Here is a 14230-nt window from a genome sequence, read left to right on the forward strand (position 1 = left end):
TTCCACTTCCAGACCCCCAGCTCCTCGCCCCCCTCTTTCTGCACTTTAAACTCAGCCGGGGAGGGGGTCCCTGGGAAAACCGCGTCTCCACTTGGACGCCGGGCTTCTCACAAACTTCGCGGCTGGCTGGGGGGCGGGGGAGAGGGCGGGGGGAGGGAGGGAGGGAGGGTCTGGGACACAGACAGACTGACAGAGTTACGGGAAGAGGCGGGGAGGGGGGTGTCAGAGAGACCAAGGGGGATAGAGACAGAGGAGCAGAGTCCTAGGGAGAGACAAAGAGACGTGGGGGCAGGGGCTGGACAGAAACACTGGCAGCCAAAACAGGAGAAATAGAGGGACACAGAGGACGAGAGAAGGACAGAGTGAGAGGCAGAGACTGGGAGACAGGCAGAGAGCGAGAGCGAGGCAGGGAAAGGGGAGAGACTCGGTGAAGGAGATGGATAAACCCAGGGAAAGACAGAAAGTTCTGGAGGAGACGAGTCCGCCCCTCACACCCGCCCCGCCAGGCGGCCTCCTCGCTGCCCAGGGTGGGGGCTGGGGTCTTAGGGCTGCCGTTCTCTCCCCCACCTTTCACCCTCCGCTCCCTCTACTCCTCCACGCGTGTCCGCGGATCCGCGTGTAAGGCAATCGAAGCATACCTCCTCCCCATTCCCAGGCCCCCCACTCAAAATCTGACCCGGGACCAGACCGGGAGGGGGGCACAAGAGGAGAGGGAAAGGAGCCCACTCGTGGCCGCGTAGGCGACTCCCCAGGCTCCCCGAAGTCCCCTGCCACCCCCCACCGCCCCGCCTGGCCCGATCGGGGGAGGGGTGGGGAGGGAGGAGGGGGCCACATCTAAGCCAATTTTGATTTCGCCTATAATGAGTGCTGGGCGAAGGCTGGAGAAGGCCTCTGGAACTTTAAATAAGAAAAACGTTGCTAATGCTATAATAGAAGGGGGAAGTCGGAGGGCTGGGATTGCGTCGCTCTGAGCCCCCCTTTTCGGAGGCGGCTTTTCTTATTCAAAACAGGCCCACAATGGGCTTCACAGTGCGCCTCGCCACGGCCCCATCTGACGAGCGGCCATTCATCAGGCCGGCTGGCCTATCAATGACATTGCTCCCATCGGGGCTCCTATAAAATGATGCTTTTTCCCATGAAACATCCGCAAACATTTTGACGGGTTTGGCTTTGCCCGGCTGGATTACTGAGTGTCCCCTCGCTCACTCGCTCTTTCTCTCTCCCCCTTCTCTGGGCTCTCTCCCTTCTCCCTCTCTCTCCTCTTTCTTCTTTCTCTTTTCTTTCTTCTTTCTCTTTCTTTTCCTTTCCTCCTCTATCCTTTTGCCCTTGCACTCTCTACGTCTCTTTTTCTTTCAGACTCCTTTCCTCCCTGGGCATCTCTAGCACAGGGGATCCCCAAACATCAGGACTTTTGGGGGGCGCCCGTGCTGTCCATGGGAAGAGCATGCATTGTGGGTTACTGGAGGAACCCGACATGGATTCCACAGGTCAGTCCTACTGGTGGGGGGTGGCGGGGGGAGACATTGGGAGGGAAAGAAAGGGGAGAAGGGGAACTTCAGAAAGAGTTGCAAAAAGTTCAGAAGGGTCAACTTGACAGTGGAACCCTAGGAAATAGCGGAGAGCGTGCACAAGTTTTCAATCCATCGCAATGTGTGATGTAAGTGGATGCGTGGAAGTGTGTGTGTGAGCGTGTGATTGTGTGTGTAAATGTGTGTGTGCGCGCGCGCGCGCTCTGACGAGCGCGCTTTTGCTTGTCCTGAACACAAAGTTACGTAAAGATTCTCTGGCTCGCGGCGAGCTCGAGGTGCCGCTCGCAGAAACTTTGCGAGCCGACCGCCCCCTTCTCGGGCCCGGCTCCTCCCCCGGGTTTGGGGGCCCCGGAATAGCGGTGCGCTCTGAGGCTGGTGGCTAGGGCCAGGAAGCCGAGCGGAACTCCCCAGAGGCGGGGGAGGGCGAGGGCTTCGCACAGCGCCTGGGAGGTGGGGACGGAGGCTCCGACTGGTGGAGACGCGCAGCTGGAGGGAGTGGCGGCGGCGAACACGGTGGTCCTGAGGAATCCGCGCCGGGTCGGAGGTGGGAGCCCCCGGCCGTCCGAGGCGGGGTGTAACCTCCTTGCCCGGAACGGCCTTCCGACGACGCGCTCCGCTGCGGGGCTGTAACTCCGCTGCGGGGCTGTAACTCCGCTGGAGGAAGGGCCGGACGCAGTGCGGCCGACAAGGCCTGGCGTCAGGGTCTGCAAAACTCCTCGGCACTTTGGAAGGCTGTGGGCGTCAGGTTTTGGGGTGGCGGCGGTGCATAACAACTGAGGAAGGAAACCAAGGAATCTTTTACAACGAAAAAGCCCGGCGTCTTGTTTCTCCAGTAGAGTTTTCTCCACCTTCCTTTTCTAGCACTTAGGAGGAGCCGCCAAACTTCTAGATCTAAGCTATGTACCCTAGGCTCGTTCCAGGTGGAAGAAGTTCCCTAGAAGCCCCCCCCCCCCCTTCTCCAACCACAGTCCCTAACCAGTCCACTCCCATCGCCACTCGGATGCAGCCTTCGGGATTCTTGGGGAGATAGGGTCGGGGAGAGGCAGGAGCCGGGTAGTGAGCGCAGCCTGGGCCGAGGCCGCAGCTTGACGAGATCCTGGGGCTGAGGTCTAGGAGCAGAAGGGAGCAACAAGTGCCTTCTAGCCGCTGCCATCTCTCGCGTCCCTTCCCCGAGCAAATAAACGACCACCACCAAAATGTTTCTTCACCACCCCCCGAAACAAGCTGGAAATAGATGGGGGTTGGGGGTGGGGGTAGAGGTCATCTGGGCATCGCCCCAGATGGTCTTTCATCAGTCCGCGCAGAGATTTCCAGCCTCTGCGGGCTTCTGCCGAGGCCCTGGTGGCCAGGACACCCATCCCCTCGGGCGGGGGGGATCTTTGGTTTTCCTGGGTAGTTGCCTATCTCTGATCCCGAGAGTCAAGTCCCTCTCCCACTTAGTGTGGGCCGCCTCGGAGAAGGGAAAGGCTGAGCCCCGCAGTCTTCCTTACTGTATAAACCGAGGCAAGGAGAGGGGTCGCCTGCTTCGCGTTCCAGCCTGCAGGTACCCGGCGGGCCCCGCTGGGGTGCTCTCTGCTGGCGGCAAAAAAGGTACCACAGAAGGAAAGCAAGCCCAGCCCTCTGTATTTTTATGTAGAGCGCTTGCATCAGCACGCACCCCAAGCACCCCAAATTTAGAAGCAAATATCCTTGAATAAAATTAAACCCATGTCTGCATTGTTTGCAGCCAAGTATTCACAAGGGGAGCCATGTATGGACTTGGGGTTTCCCCACACCCCACACCAGCCAAGCCCCAGTTTGGGGTTTTAAGTGCCCTCTCCACTAGATGGGACCTCCTTGTGCGTTCTAGAGGAGGCTTATGGGGCGTGAAAACGTTTTGTTTCTTGTCCTCGATATAGCTGGTGGCCGTGGAGGCATCTGGTCACTTTTACCCCAACCGCAAACACCCCACACGGGATCTAAAACAGAAATCTTTTCCACAGCCACTCCCCTCTCTTTTCCGAAAATCGGAGACATCCTCAGATCGTCATGCTGAAATCAAAATAAAAGTTTTGGGCAATGACAGGGTGAAGAAATGACACGGGGAGCACCAACTGACATTTCACAGTCGCAAACCCGACGACTAGGAAAGTGCAGCTCCGCGCGGTCCGGTCCAGGAGCCTCCCCGCACCTCCCTTTCCGAGAACTTAATCCAATTAGCTTTTCTTCAGAGTTTCCCTTGTTATGTAAAGGTCCTTTCTCCCGGCTCGCCGAGACTAGCGCTCCGAGGAGCAGTTCGATTCTGCTCCTTTTCCAGCAGATTGCGTGCGACCGGAACCACGAGTGTGATGCTCACTGTTTCATCCTCAAAGGGCTCGAGCAACGGATTCGCAGCAAGTGCTGGAGCCAGGCCTCCGATCCCGACTCTTAAAAGGAAAATCCCCGCAAAGTGCCTCGGGCCCGGGAGAACCGTTTTGCAGGGGCCGGGGCTCTAGTGGTCTGCCTCGGGGCCACTTCAGCGTGACCTGAGGAAACGCGCCCCTTTGTTCCGCTCACCGAGTCGGTAATATATTCCCCCAGTTTTCCTCCAAATACTCATCAAGTGCGGGGCTAAGACAATGGCCCCGTCGGGGGAGGCCCGGGAGCCGGCGCGCGCGCCTCAAAGGGCCCTCCGCGCGCTCGCGGCGGAGCGCGACAAAGCCGAGCCCCTTTCCCAGGAGACCCGCGGCGCAGACGAGCTCCGGCGGACGGCGAAGGCCGCAGGCGCGCGCGTGGGGCCGTCGACGCGCCGCCCCGCCGGTGCGCGGTTTGCGGTTGGGGCGTGCGCACGCCGCTCCCGGCCTGCGCGTCGGCCCCACGCGGCCGCCCCACGCCGCTCGCCCGCCGGCACCCGGCCGCCCGGCCCGCCTTCGCCTCGAGAGCCGACCGCGGCGGCCACGCGAGCCTGGCCCTGTGGGTCCGAGCCGGGCCGCCCTGTCCAGGCGAGCGTTGCTCGGTGACTCAAGCCGAAAATTCGAGAACGAGGGAGAAAAGCAGGTAGAATTTTAGGCCACGGAGAACTTGTGCCAAGTGGGCCGGGGCGGGGTTGGTCGGCTACGCAACAGAGGGGTCGTTTCTTGTTAAACGGGATGGCACGTTAGAGAGGGGCACTGCCCAGCCCGAATTGGAAATTTCTGCCTCGACCACTTTCTGCCCGGAGATCCAGAATCCAGAGCTGGGGAGGCCGAAGTACCCCTGGAGCCGGATTTGAGCACCACGGGCCACAGCGGCGGAGAGGCACGGCCTACGGGCCCTGGCTCAGCACAAGGCCTGACCTGGCCCCATGGGCCCCCAGGTGCGGACAGATAGTCAGTGGCCCTGGCTTGGGGACCCCGGGACGGAGAGCGCCCGGGTGGGAACAGGGCCCGGGCCTCCTCCATGCTCTCCTGGCCATGGCCCTAGGCAAGGAGTAGCCTTCTCCCGCGGGGGGTAACCGGTCTGCCGGCTCGAGGGAGCAGAGGGCTGGGGTCTGCCCTTCGCTCCTGCGCCCACATCAGGCTGTCGTGTGTGTGTGTGTGTGTGTGTGTGTGTGTGTGTGTGTGTGTGTGTGTGTGTGTGTGTGTGTGTGTGTGTGTGTGTGTGTGTGTGTGTGTGTGTGTGTGTGTGTGTGTGTGTGTGTGTGTGTGTGTGTGTGTGTGTGTGTGTGTGTGTGTGTGTGTGTGTGTGTGTGTGTGTGTGTGTGTGTGTGTGTGTGTGTGTGTGTGTGTGTGTGTGTGTGTGTGTGTGTGTGTGTGTGTGTGTGTGTGTGTGTGTGTGTGTGTGTGTGTGTGTGTGTGTGGCCGGCCGTGTGGCCGGCGGGGTGGGGGGCATGAGCGCCCCCACCCTCGCCACCTGCCAAGCGCCGGCGTCTGTGAGTTTAGCAGCAGGGTCAAGTGAGAGCCGCGTGGTCCTAGGGTCCCCAGGCCGGTGGCTGCGGCCCTCGCCGACGCGGACGCGGTGCTCAGGACAGGTCCGCGAAGCCCCGCAAGCGACTCCGCGCGGCGGCGGTGACAGCGCGCTTTTCCACCCGGCCTGCAGGATCGGGAGACCCGGAAAAGTTTGTCGGGCCGCGGGGCCGCTAGGCCCTAGGATTGCCTTAGCGGCGCCCTCCCCCCGCCCGGGCGCGTCGCCATGGTGACCGCTGGAAGTTGGTGGTGGAAAACAGACCCGGCGCAAAGCAAAATATTATGAGTGCAGTTGGGGTGACTTCATGGGGGGCGGGGGACCGGAGGGCATGAGCGGGAGCCAGAGGCACAGGCCGACAACAAAGGACCCAGTGCGAGTTGGAGAGAGGAGTTTACTCGGGGCCTTCCCGCTGCTGCGTGAGAGCTGGGCTGACCTGCTCCCCAGAGGCGCCGAGGTCTCTAATTTCCCTCCCGGCAGCTACACCTTTTCTCTGCCCACCTGTGAGCCCTTCCTCCCACACCTCTTCTCCAGGTTCTCCTGCAGCCTCACTCCCCATCCCCAGGTTAGGCGCCAGCTGGGCAGTGCGCCCGCCTCCCACAGGAGCCACAAGCTCATCAACATGAGAGGTTCAGGCTTTTTTCCCCCTCATGCCCTGTAGGTCACCCAGGAGGAATTTCTCGTCACTCCTTCTCAAAATCATTCTTAAAAGGGTGAGGGAATGGGATAAGGCGGGAAAGAGAAGAGGAGGAGGCTCCTGGTCTGAAATCAGAGGGTGGTGGTGCTGGTGCTGGTATGGGAGCAGGGAGATCCTGTCCAGTTTTTTTTTTTTTTTTTTCCCTCCTTTGCACAGTGGGAAAGCTCTGAGTTATAATTCCAACTCAGCCGCTTATAAATGTTACTTTAGGTAAATCTTATAGAGCTTTGTCAGATTTTCATTTGAAAATCTAATAAAACCTTAGGCAGCTTATAGTCTGGGATTTTCTGATAGAGTAGATACAAACTTCTTTATGATAGAATCCAGGAAACCTCTTTACTTGTAGAACCCAGGAAGCAAATAGGAGCCGGTAACCACCATCTGAACTGTGACCCACTGTACAATTAGTGCCTCTCTTCCCACACTAATGATACACTAAAATGTTTCGGTGAGCCAACTACTAGGATTTTAAGAGTCAAGGACCTTGGATAACCACTTTTTAAAGGTCTATAATTTCCTTTCTTAACTATAGCTAAGGTGCATTTCTGAAGACAGGAATTTTATGGGGCTATACCCGCATCAGTTTAGGAAACGCTGAAATGCATCTGGAGGATGAAGCCAGCATCACAGACCCTCATTTGTGTGGGAGACGGATACACACTGGCCAAAGAAGGGAAATGTTGCAATCAAAGGAAAGCCAGACTCCCATTCTCCCTTGCTTTTAGAAGGGGGAGAGGGTCTTCTCACACAGCCACCCCTCCTGGTGATAATTCGAGCAGAGGAGCCCTTCCCTTCTCCCTGACGCTCTGTTACCTCATTTATAGTTGAATGGACTCAACGTAAAGCGCTAGGGCCCACCTAAAATTTTCCGTATGGTTACCTGCTCGTTTTATGTATGTGGAATCTACCATACTTTGTAAAGCCGTTTTCCAGACATTGATCCTCAAAAGCACCCCAAGAGAGGGATATAATTGTGGCCTGCACCAAGCACAGGGTTTCTCTTCCATTTCTAATGCCATAAGGTGGTGCTTCTAAGTCAAGTTGACGTGTGTGTGTTTGCCTTGGTGTCTGCACCCAAAAGGCTGAGAAGGCATATAATGGTGAAATCGCAGCATGGGGGCGGGGGTGTCGGACAGGCAGGTCTCCACTTGCACAGGCCCCTGAGGGCCAACCCCATGTGTTCTGCATGTCACTTGGGACTTCCTTCAGCCACCCCTCCAGGGCTCTGCGGGGTGGAAAAGGTGCAGGAAACATCTAATGTTGGTTTTGCCCCTTCCACTCTATTTGAGATATCTGTGCAGTTTTAATTAAGGCTAGGGGAGAGAGAGTGAACTCAAACAGATGATTTGGAAGCATCAGGTAAAAGTAAAAGGAAATAATTCTCGTGAGTTTATTGGAGGTTTTGTTCAGTCTCACTCGCTGAGCACCTGCTGGGTAGCAGGAGGGACAAGGTCACAGTCTCTGCTGTCAAATGCAGTGCATTTGAGAAGGGAAGGCGTGGACACCCTGAGAGCTGTGAGTGGCCAGGGGACATAGGAATAGGTGCTCCTTGGAGCCTGAAGGAAAGGATGTGCTTTCTTGTCGAACCCACTATGGATCAGCCCCGTCACAGGCACATTTTCACACACGAGTCGAGTAAACCTGACCATAATTCCGCGGCATCTCTTTTGTGGGATGAAAGAGGGTCTGGAACTTGTGTGGGGTCACAGCTCCTATGAGACCAGACTGGGAAAGCCTGCCCCTCGCCACAGCCAGTCCCCCTCCCATGGGTCCCGCTAGAATGCTAGCCTGGCAGGGCTTGGTGACGCCTCTGGCCTTGAGATGGATTTGAATTTCACTTGGAGAGAAGTGGATGAAAGCAGAGAATCATGGAAAGTTTTAGTCTTGGCTCCCAGAGAAAACGTCTCTGAAGGAGTCATGTGACTCTTCATTTGGAGAGGGTTTTAATGTATGGCTGTGATGGAAAGCCATGTATCATTGTGGTTGAATGATGATTTTGGACACATTTTAGCTTTATTCATTCAAGATAACTACATGTATCCGGTGTGCCAGGCACTCTCCTGGATGCCAGGCTTACAAAAATGCCAGCAGTGCTCTTCTGAAGCATAAATTCTAGACAGACAAACAAGGTAACATACACAAACACACAAAATAGGTAATTTCAGTGTGTGATAAGCACTCTAAGGAGAAAAACCACTCCCTGGAGTGAAGAAGGTAGAGCATGGTGATCGGAAGGTTCCTACCTTCTGGGTACCCCATAAAGCTGGATGCCCTTAATCTAGAAGCTTACTTTAATGAGCCCCAGTGTTCTAATGGAACTGATCCAAGCATCTGAAAGGGCCCTTGTATAAAATGTGAAAATGGCCATACGTAACCGTCAGTACATATCTCTACTGTGCTACTAAGCATTTTTATTTAAATGCATTGGCTGGCGAGCGCTCCCAACAACCCTATATATATAGAAGGAACTGTTGTCATTCACGGTGTAAATGGAGAAACCAGCAAGCAAGAGACAAAATTTAAAGCTAGGAGCTGTCAAGTGTTGAGTGAGTTTCTGAGCATCAGAAGCTGGGCTGGTGAGACAGACTGTGATTGCACCGGAAGCAATGTCCGCTGTGTGTGCCTGACTTTCACTGATGCAGCGTGCAAGCGCCGGCTCTAGCTTTGCACTTGGGTGTTTAAACTTTGTTACGTGCCTTTCATGTGCCAGGCATGAACTAAGTGCTTTAAATGCATTATTAGTTGAAAAAAGTAAATGCATTTTTGGCTGCATTTTAAAATATATGTCATGGGTACTATTATGATCTACTCCATTCTATGCAGTGATTTCTGGGGCAAAAAGGGTACCCATGAAGGGAGTAGGTGGCCTAACCTGCATGTGGTCCCCACTCTTAGTCACAAGGCTATACTGATGACCTTTTCTTCTTGTTCCTCCTCCTCCTCCTCCCGCTCCTCCTTCCCTTCCGTCTCGTGCTCCCCCTTCTCCTCCTCTTCCTTCCTCCCCTCTCCTTCCTCCCCCTCCTTCTGCTAGTGAGGGAGAGGGTTGTGTTGGAAAGGATGTCCAATAAGGCATGTATCATTTTAGTGAAAGCGAAGGACTTGTTATTTTTGTCCCTATATGAAAGTGGCAGTGTCGTCCATTAGACTGGAGGCAAATTTTTTTTAACTATTGTTGGCAAAAATAGGGAGATAAAGCATTCATTTCTTTACTACAGAGGTGAAATGTACTTTAGTCTTTGGGATTCATTTGAACTTAACCTTTGCTTTGTCCCTGAGAATGTCACAGCTTCCTTCCTGCTCACATGCCGACGTACCTCCATAAGATTAAACTAAAGAGGGAACAGCCATTAGGTCATGTGTGAATAAACGTAGTCTTCAGGTGACTTATCCAACAGTGTATTGCAGAGAGAAGTCATTCACAGACATGCAGTAACCTGTGACTGGAGGCGAATGTGGTCTGACAATGACAAGAACGTAAGCTTTACCATCACACAGACCAAGGTTTAAGTCTCAGCTCATTTGCTTTCTAGCTGTGTGACCCACGGCAAATGACCCAACTTCCCGAAGCCTTCCGTTTTCTTCTTTGTGAAACCATCTACGCCGTACGTCTCAGGGTTAAGGGAATATAATGAGAAACTTAACACGTGTTAAGTTAAGCCTGGCTTCTAGAAATTGCTCAGTAAGTGGCAGATAGCATTCTTAAAAATATTTATCTGGTCTTCCTACGCCCACTTCTGTGTGTCTAGTTGGGAAAAGGGGATAAGACTCCTGAAACAAACGTGGACTGTTTCAGCATAGCTAGATGTTTTCTGTTACTGTGTAGATACGACCTTGACTCTAATGTCCAGATAAATCACTCTTCTCAAGTTTAGAAGGAGGGATTAATTTCATCCTCGCTTCCCTACCTTTCCATGAAAAAGGCATCTTAAATGCTGCCGTTGGCCACGATTTCATCCTTGTGTTGTCCAGCTTGTTAAAGGAAGTAGGAAATGTGTCTTGGCAGAGAGAACACATGTTCGCTGGAATGTGCACCCTGGAAGGAAGTTCCATGGGGCCCTCAGAGTAGACCTACGTTCTGCCCCCCTGCCGGAGCCCCCCCCCCCAACTCCCAAGACCCTTCCCATCCTGGAATAGGAAGGCCTATGTTCTCTGTCCCTGCCCCCCACCCCCGTTCTGCTTGTAGGCATCACCGTTTTAAAGACAAACATTTTGGGGTCCTGAGTGGCTCAGTGGGTTAAAGCCTCTGCCTTTGGCTCAGGTCATGATCCCGGGGTTCTGGGATTAAGCCCCACAATGGGCTCTCTGCTCAGCGGGGAGCCTGCTTCCTCCAATCTCTCTCTCTCTCTCTGCTTGCCTCTCTGCCTACTTGTGATCTCTGTCAAATAAATAAATAAAAATCTTTTTAAAAACCCCACAAAAATTATAAAAAAAAAATAAAGACAACAATTTTACACTTGATCTTCAGGAAGTGGTAAATTCTGTTTCAAACGAGCCAGTCTCTGAAACTCAGTTGAACAAGATACACAGAAAGAGTTTCCTCCTTTTGCCTTTCTTGCATACTTTTTTCATGCAAGGGGCAAAATGTTTGCCTGTCTGTCTCTGCCTTTATCGTGAGTTTTTAAAATCTATGTTGTGATTTGTAAATTTTCTGAAATGTGAACCACTTTTTTAAAAGGGAAAGCGAGAGATCATAAAAGGCAGAAAAGAATGAAACTCGGCCACTAGGTGTTCAGTTGACTATGACCCAGACATAGGTGAACAGGACTGGATTGCCAGCAGACTTACCAGTCTTACCAGCAGACTATCTGGTTTTTGTTTGTTGTGTTAGATCGGATCCTTAGAGCAGAGTAACTTCCAAATATGTATGTAGTTTCCACTTTTGAGGGTGCTTAATCCCCAGTGAAACATAAAAGTGTGATCTGCCCCTGAGCAATCAATAATTATCAGTAGACAGATGAACCTGGGCGTGGTGGGTTTTCATCTCCGTTAGGGTCTTGTTTAATTTAGAGGGATAACAAGAGAAGCCTTTGAAAGGGCTGCAGCTCAGGGAAGGTCTGTTCGCACTTTGTGTCCTGTGTGCTTTCGTTGTGCTAAACGTCAGTGTTGTTCAGACGCAGCCTAAATGGGTTGGACGAACGTGGCAGATTTTTATTTTTATTTATTCTGAAGCGGAGAACCACCGCTTCAGAAGCGCTGATCCCCTGACTCCGTCTTGTTGGCGAAAATGCATCCCCTCGACACAAGTGAACTCCTCTTGAACTAGATTTTAAATGGTCATTTGAAGAATCTGGAGAGTGACGAGCGATTGCTGATTTACACCAGCAGCATCTAATTTTTGAGGTGTGGATGCGTTTCGTGAAGAAAATTACGGCAGCGCGTTTTTTTTGCTTTTGTTTTTGTTTTTAAACATTTTATTTATTTATTTGACAGAGAGAGACAGTGAGAGAGGGAGCACAAGTAAGGGGAGTGGGAGAGGGAGAAGCAGGCTCCCTGTTGAGCAGGGAGCCCAATGTGGAGCTGGATCCCAGGACCCCGGGATCATGACCTGAGCCGAAGGCAGACGCCTAACAACTGAGCCACCCAGGTGCCCCTCGTTTGTTTTGAACCTTGTGATGGCTGCGAAATCATTTCCTGCTATTATTAGACTTTTAAAGAAAGAGGTATTTCTTGGAACGTTACAGTTATTGAACGTATGATTTTTAAAAGATGAGCACGGGCAATTTTTTTGAGTCCCACGTCCTCTTTTTCAGAATGATTAGGCTAGGTTTGGGGTGTTCATGGGGGACGTAATGGATTTCTAATTTGTGTCCTGATTCCAAAGGCTCATGGGTAGGCTGGGATCTTAGTGAAGTTTTTAGGATTTTATAAAGTTCCAGAATTGAGACCAGGGCACACTCCCAAACTTAATTATGATGTGATATCAATAACTTTAAATATTTTGTCATGTTTTCTTGGCAGGGTTCCATTCCACTGCTGATAATAAGTGTAGAGTGGGGGAGGAATTGGGAATTAGTATGTGTCCATTTTTTGTTCCATCCAAAAGAAAACCAAAGAGTTTTGTGTCATCCTTCTGTGACTACGAAAATGATCTCTGTTTCTAGGAGTTTAATTTCTTCTACTTGATGATCCTTTTATGATAGAGAAGTAGATTCTCTATAAGAGCATTATTTGACCTCATACAAAATAAATAATGCTGGCTGAGAAAGCCCTGGGAGTCTACATGGAAGAGAGATCCCAGAGGGCTAGAGGCCCTCAGTTAAATCGTTGAAACTCTCAAGCATTGGAAAGAAGATTGAGCGGTTATTGTGAGAGAGGTTATGGTCCCCACGAACTTTTACTTTCAATGCAGTGGGCAGAGTTTTTGAGGTTGCTGTGGTTTGGGTAGAATAGGGGAACTTTTCAGAAATGCCAGGCCTTTAGGAAAAAAAACCCAAAACAACAACACAGCTTTTCTCCTAATCAAGGCTCTGTTTTCAAGTTTGAAAACTTTGCTGTGATTAGAAGAATGAATTATTTCTCTGCTTCACTGGGGTTTCCTCAGGGTGCCCAGGTGGTAGGGCACCCTCGGCTACCCCACTGGGCACAGCCGAGGTGGTGCTGGGAGCAGGGAGAGCTGCCCACCCAGACTCACACCCCACGACAGGTGCAAGCCTCACCTGGAGCCCTGCCGAGAAAGCTTGAAGCAGGGCCCAGAGGGCTGCAGAGGGATCCAAGAGAAGAGCAACCTAGAAAAGGGACTTCCTGTGGGTCTGGGTTTTGTGCAAAGGTTTTCATGATCTCGAGAGATTAGAAAACAAACAAGCAGTCCCATGAAAGTTGTATGATTATAGATAGTACCTGGAGACTATCCGTTGACACATAGATCATTTTTGAGAAGCAAAGAATGGGAGGAAGAAGGAAACGACATTGAAATCACTTTGGGTAATTGACGTCAGGCTGACTGAGTGAGTTATTTTCAAACTGGTTATTTACTTTCTTAATAAAATGATCCCTTTCTTTGAAACTGGGTAGCAGATTAATAAACTGTACCATGTCTTCCAGGCTCTGTGCTAACTGCTCATGCGTGCTACCTCGTTTCATTCTTGTTCTGGGCCTTGGGTATCATTGTCCCCGTTTTGCAAGCGAGGAAGCTGAGATTCAGAGAGCCAAGTTACCGTGCCCAGGCCAAATATATGATGTCAAATTCGGTTTGGAACACAGATTATTCTGATTTTGAAACCAGGCTGCCTCCTTGCCTCCCCAAACCTAGAGTTAGAAGGAAAACCCAAGAGAGGTCCATGCTAGCTCACCTCCCCTACTTCCTACCTAAAGAAGTTCAGGAGGTCAAGTCATCCCTGATCCTTGATGGTGGGGAAGGTGGGGGATGGCAGCTCACACTGCGGTTCTTGGGAGCTCAGTGTCCCGGGGGCAGCGGGTGTCTGGCTGCCATGGGGACCTCAATGTCACTTTGGCAATAGGCTGACTGAGGACGCCCATGGACGTTCCTTCCTGCGGGGATGCCTTGGTGCAGTGTGTACCTTCGTCTCAAATCATTTCCCCAGCTTCCAAACTCAACCTGGCCCCACCATTCGGAAGGGAACCCCGCTGGCCAGTTACTTTGGCAAATTTGACATCCTATACGCACCATCAGGGCTTCATAGCTACTTACTTATAGGCATGATTTTCCTTATAATAGGTTCAACATTGAAAGTTTGCTGTTCAGATAAAACAGTGCCTTCCATTTGCATAGCGTGTTACAGTTTGCAATCACGGGTATAATCGTCCGTGTGGGGAGTTTACAGTCATCGACCCAATCATTAACAGCTCTGCCTCTGGAATCCCAAAGGCTTGATGAGAATTGGTTTTTCCATGAGCTGGGATGTATGAACTCATCAAGTGAGGTAAGCTCTCTGAGCCTCAGTTTGCTTGCCAGTAAAGTGGGACCATGTGTAGTCCCCACCTCATAGAATATTGTGAGGACTAAATGAAATAAAGTGTGTAAAAGGTCAGCACAGGGCCTTGGCATGTCATAAAAACTCAATAAACAAAAGGTGCTTTGAGTTTCCATGTGATTCTCGTTTTCCCCTAATAGCTTCCAAGACCTGTCTTCTCTCCCCTCTCCACG

The 14230-nt window shown here is 52.0% G+C and overlaps 1 protein-coding gene across 5 annotated transcripts in view; it reads left to right on the top strand.

Annotated features, from left to right (window-relative positions):
• The first annotated feature begins 1061 nt into the window (after positions 1–1061).
• The window catches only part of RFX4 (regulatory factor X4), a 157814-nt gene continuing 144645 nt past the window's right edge, over positions 1062–14230 (top strand). For 3 of the 5 annotated variants that reach the window (XM_059186751.1, XM_059186752.1, XM_059186753.1), the window contains exon 1: positions 1062–1487. In XM_059186751.1, coding sequence (XP_059042734.1) covers positions 1445–1487 — 43 coding nt within the window. In that variant the 5' untranslated portion in view covers positions 1062–1444. Of the gene's footprint in view, positions 1488–4634; positions 4843–14230 lie in introns of those variants that run through there. The other 2 variants (XM_059186756.1, XM_059186757.1) reach the window with 1 other exon arrangement.

This window comes from Mustela lutreola, chromosome 8 (genome assembly GCF_030435805.1).
Source record: "Mustela lutreola isolate mMusLut2 chromosome 8, mMusLut2.pri, whole genome shotgun sequence".
Taxonomy (NCBI): domain Eukaryota; kingdom Metazoa; phylum Chordata; class Mammalia; order Carnivora; family Mustelidae; genus Mustela; species Mustela lutreola.